At 43.6% G+C, this 5,206-nt stretch overlaps 1 protein-coding gene across 2 annotated transcripts; it reads right to left on the bottom strand.

The window, feature by feature from the left end:
- Positions 1-692: 692 nt before the first annotated feature.
- On the bottom strand, positions 693-4,840 carry LOC119274423. 2 transcript variants are annotated; one of them, XM_037555127.1, is made up of 7 exons: positions 4,626-4,840; positions 4,426-4,525; positions 3,240-3,317; positions 2,294-2,800; positions 1,834-2,145; positions 1,561-1,689; positions 693-1,307 (listed from the first exon to the last, which is right to left on the bottom strand). In XM_037555127.1, exons 4-7 carry the CDS (start codon positions 2,790-2,792, stop codon positions 1,186-1,188), a joined length of 1,062 nt encoding a protein of 353 aa, XP_037411024.1. In that variant the 5' UTR covers positions 2,793-2,800; positions 3,240-3,317; positions 4,426-4,525; positions 4,626-4,840; the 3' UTR covers positions 693-1,185. The 2 variants fall into 2 exon arrangements, with proteins under 2 accessions (XP_037411024.1, XP_037411025.1); XM_037555128.1 differs by having other exon boundaries at positions 801-1,307; positions 2,348-2,800.
- Positions 4,841-5,206: the final 366 nt, after the last annotated feature.

Below are 5,206 nucleotides of genomic sequence, written 5' to 3'. Positions count from 1 at the left end.
GCTAGGGTTTCGTCCGGCCGCCGCCCGCGGGAGCGACGGGAGGACGAGGGAGGGAGGGGGTTGGCTCGGTGCTTCTTATAGATCATTCATCATTCACAACATGTCTAATCCTTTCGTTTTTCAAATGCCGGGTGTCAAGAGGTTTTTAAGAGGTTTCGCTACATGTCTGGAACGTCGTTCTGTATAAACGCTTTCTTCATGTCGACGAGGGTTCTGCTCTTCGTCCACCTCAAATGCTAGAGCTAGGTTTGAGGGAGGGGAGGGGGAGGCGCTGTTACAAATATGGATCCATCTTATTGTCTTTGTCAATTACGAGTTACACTTTTTTCTTTAAAAAGAAAAGATGGCAAGGACCCGAAGGTTATAGGAGTTGACGGAGCAACCTAAGAATTTTGTATAGTCAAAAATTTGTAGGACTAAAATCCCTGCATTCTTCGGGTTTCTAATGGAGCAAATGTTTTTTTTTTACTTATTTCCAAATATATCTCTATTGTACCCATTTAGAGTTAGTTAAAGAGAACAAATTCTTTTGAAAAACAGTCCCGCGCCCTCACAAACTATTGCCTGCTCTCTTCCAGTTTTGTCAGATGCATATCATGTCTGCAATTTTCTCTTCATAGCTAGTACTAAATCGATAGTTTTAGAAGAACTTTCAGGTCTTCGCAAAATATAATGCTCCAAAGGCAGAAATGTAATGCTCCAAAAGCTTGTATTCTGAACCACAGCAAAGAACACTTATGTCATGCATAACATTACCAGGTGTGAAGTGAAGGTTATACTCACACTTGTACATTCATCCGTGGACAGAGCTAAGCTATAGCTTCAGCTTTCATCTACCAACTATTTTTTTTACAAAACATTCAAGATGCAGTTACTCTCACAAATTTTGGTCTATTGTCGGTTTGGTTACATCTCAGCTTGGAGCCAGGATGGCAAAAAATTCTAAATTCTAAGTAGTTTCCTAAGCTCCCAGATAACAGCAGCTGCGCGCCATTTCCAGGCTCACCAAAATACCACCGAATGATGTGCTTGACAAAACAAAGTCCAAAATCACCCACAACCTACATTCTAGACGAATTTGATGCAGAGAGATGGGGCAAAACGCGAGCTCAGATCGATCCCACTAAAGACGCAATGAGAGTGGTTACAGATGAGAGGAACTACAACAACGATAGTTCGAAAGATTCAGTCAATTAGAGTTAGTTTGCAGGGTCGGTAGTTCTTCCTATGACGTTTCACCTTCCCGCTCACCAGCTTTGCATCGCCGCCTTCTGAGGACAGAGCCTTCGGACTGCTGGAAGTCAGGCCTGCAGCAGGATCACTGTTAGCATCTTTCTGGCAAGGCCACTGTTAACTCCAAATGCTAGGAATTTGTCGCAACACTTGCATTGATATGGATTGTTTGCATGATAAAAAACACAACTGTAATGACAAGTGTTGCATTGATATGGATTGTTTGCATGATAAAAAAACACAACTGTAATGACAAGAATGGCGCTGATGTTGGAGGGCGAGGGCAATTCGGCGATTCAGCATGTTGGAGAGCAAGGACAACCGTACCAAGAGGTGATTTTTCCCTAACCAAGGACAAGATATGGTAGTTCCTCTCAGGATGTTTCGCCTTCGCTCTCAGCAGCTTTGCATCGCCACCTTCAGAAGTCACAGCTTTAGGACTGGTGGAAATCAAGCCTGCAGCAGGTCACTGTTAACATTTTTCTAGGAAGGCCAATGTTAACTTCAAATACCAGGAATTTGTTGCAATGTTTGCTTGATATGGAACGTTTGCATGATAAAGACACAACTGTAATGACAAAGGGATGTAGAAGAAATTACCGAGGAATGTCGCTGATGTTGGAGAGCGAAGACAATTCGTTGATCCAGCATGTGGCAGAGCGAGGACAACCGTTTCAGCTGAGTTGATAAAGGCAGCTGATTCTTCTGCTGGCCCGAGCGTGTGAGACCTCTTGTGGTCGGCTGCTAGCTCTTCCACAGGACTGGTACAACATTCACCCATCTGTATAAGCCTAGGACTTCTCCTAGGAGTGTCGGTATGGTAGTTCCCCTTACGATATTTCCTCTTCACTCTCACTGACTTTGCGTCGCCACCTTCAGAAGTCTGAGCTTTCGGAGTGGTGGAAGTCAGGCCTGCAGCAGGTCAATGTTAGCATTTTTTTCAGGAAGGCCACTGCTAAACTTTTCAAATACTAGAAATTTGTTGCAGTGTTTGCTTGATATGGATCTTTTGCATGATAAACACACAACTGTAATGACAAAGGGGTAGAGAGGAATTTACTGGGGAATGGCGCGGATATTGGAGAGCGATGACAGTACGGTGATTTAGCCGTACCTAGAGGTGGTGTTTCTGTAACCAAGGACACCGTGGTAGCTTCCAAGGCATGTCCAGACTCAGCAGCCTCCTGCCTTCCTTCACTAGCAGCAACAAGAGGTGCTTCCTCCATAACCATGGACAATGCTGTAGCGTCCAAAGCATGTCCGAGCTCAGCAGCCTCTTGCCTTCCTTCACTAGCTGCAACAAACACAGTCTGCACATCTTGACTTCCTTCACTGGCTGCAACAAACACGGCCTGCACATCTTGACTTCCTTCACCAGCTGCAACAAATACGGCCTGCACCCCTTGGTTTCCTTCATCAGCTAGGAAAAACATACCCTGCCTATCAAGCGACGTCGCCCGGTGTTGAGTTGCAATCTGAACCTCTTGAACAGTCTCCTCATCGCTGCTCAAGTCGATAATATCATCATCACTCAGCTCTATGAAATCTATAATAGTCATTGTGTGGCCTGAAATAGTAAAAATATGTGAGAAATGATTAAAGAAGAGTGGTGCAGGAACATAAAGAGCTGAAGCTATATCCATCGAACTGGATAAAACTGTGCACATAGATCACTCTTAAGATGACACAGAACAGACCCATGATTTTTACTACTGAAGATATACATCATAGTTTGGCTGGATATTGCAAACAGAAGGTAGTCTGGTCATGTAAAAATGAAGCTACAATGTTACCAAGCAGTATCATAAATCCGAATGACATTGTTGAGAGAAATACTGAAAAGAGACACTCCAATCGCATAGCTCAATATCTACTGGCTAAATGTTTTATTCAAGATCATTATACCTTACTGAAATGTGGATGTGTTAACAATTCTGCAAGGTTTCCATCTAGGAAAATATATATACAGATAGTAAACAAGCAGCAAGGGCATGAAAGTAGGAAACCTTATACTGGAGGAATTGCCAGCAGTTACGGAGACAATCTTCTTCGGGCCCAAGTTTCCTCGGCTTTACTGGATCAAACTGTGCACATAGATCACCAGAGAAACCATGTCAAAACAGTAAGGAAAAAGAGTATGCTAATGGCTATGTATTTTCGTTGCATTGATGTGTTGTTCTTCCATATACCACAAAATTATATTGAATCTGCAAGTCAAAACCAGACCATGATGGTTTAACGATAAAAATGAAACCATAGGCAGATGACATTGAAGAAGTTCGTAACATTTTTTTGACACATTCCATGAATATAATCTGTAAGTCAACACTACCATAAGTTGACTGCTAGATTGCCAACTTATCCCTCTTCAACAATTGAGATGCCTTGACAGACTCTCCAACCTAGAGCACCAGCCATGAACTCTCTTCACTTAACATAAGTGGTAAAATCTAAAATGTGAAGCAGTGATGACCGAGGAAACCACTATTGACGGCAAATGTACTAACATTACTGTCATGCAGCCAGTCATGAGCATCCCATATATTTCAGTGCGCAAATTAAATAAACTCTGGTTGCAAAACTCTAGCATCTGCATTGATTCGTACATGTTTGCTGTGTCGATTCATTTGCTGAATTTCACGGTAGAGTCGCAAATTATTACGGTCCTGAATTTCCTGCAAGATTTTGTTCAGTAGTTCACCAAGCGAAGACAGACGAGCCTGTTCGGCGGGGAAAATGTTGCTTGCAATTTGGCCATTTGGGAGAGCAAAATATTTGACTGTTTAACTTACTGTATACTAGTACAAGTGTAAGTTGACTGTCTCAAAGAGTTGCTTTGGTTGAAAGGTGTGCCTAGCCTAAACAAATACTCCCTCCTTCCGGAAATACTTGTCGAAAGAATGAATGTATTTACACGTATTGTAGTTCTAGATGCATCCATTTTTTATGCATTTCTCCGACGGGGGGAGTAGTATAGTATATTTACATTTAATAACCACGACCGGCAAATGCCAAGAGATCTCTGTTTTGCTGTTCAACGTGCGACTAGTACTACCACTGTAATGCTGGGTGGTGTGGTGTGAGCCAGCTCTGAGATCTCAATGCTTAGAAGAAACAAAACAGTTGGAAAATACTCCCAGCAAGGAGATGATCTGGAAACAAGGAATCTGGAAGAGAAGACATGGAGCGAACCTTGTTTCTCTGCTTCCCCTTCTCACCCCACCTCCAGCCTACTTCCCCCGCCCCGCTTGCCAAATCCCAACAAGATTGAAACGAGGCCGCGATCAGAGCTCTGCGAAGAAACCAGCGGGGATCATCGCTTGTTTGAGGCGAGCAAGAACGGGAGCAAAATCAACTGTAATTCAAAGAAACAGAGGGTTCCTCATCCTCACCCGCAGCCGCAGGACAGATCGGCCGGAGGCCTCGGCTCTGCGCCCCAATGCGGTCCAGCTGAGGAGGAGGAGGGGGAGGAGGAGTGGATCTGCTTGGTTGTTCGGGAGGGGGGGAAGGTGAGCTGGATCGGCTGAGTCAAGGAGATGGGCTTGGTGCTCTGCTCCATCGATATCTCCATGGGGTGCAAGGGGACGGAGCCATGAGAGTCTTGGGGTTTCTGTACCGTGGGACCCACTGGGAACAGTCAGTGGCCGAGCAAAAGGAAGAGCACGTCCAACTCCTTTCACTTTATTATATTGTTATTATCGGCTGAAATTGCACTTATACAAAAGAAACTCGAAAATTCTCAACAACAAAAAAAAGAAACTCAAAAATCGATGAACCCATGGTCTTTTCTGCACACAATGCAAAGGGGATCAAAGAATTTTTGGAAGAAAAATCAGATTTCATTCTTTTAGAAAAATGGAGTAACGCCTAATCTCAGAATTCTTGGGCGACCTTTCCTTATTTATTCATGGTCATGATTCAGACCTTTGATATGCTTTTATATTTCTCTGTTAATGGAATTTGCTCACCGAAA

This window comes from Triticum dicoccoides, chromosome 3B (assembly GCF_002162155.2).
Source record: "Triticum dicoccoides isolate Atlit2015 ecotype Zavitan chromosome 3B, WEW_v2.0, whole genome shotgun sequence".
Lineage (NCBI taxonomy): Eukaryota > Viridiplantae > Streptophyta > Magnoliopsida > Poales > Poaceae > Triticum > Triticum dicoccoides.
This window is presented reverse-complemented; position numbering and strand designations above follow the sequence as displayed.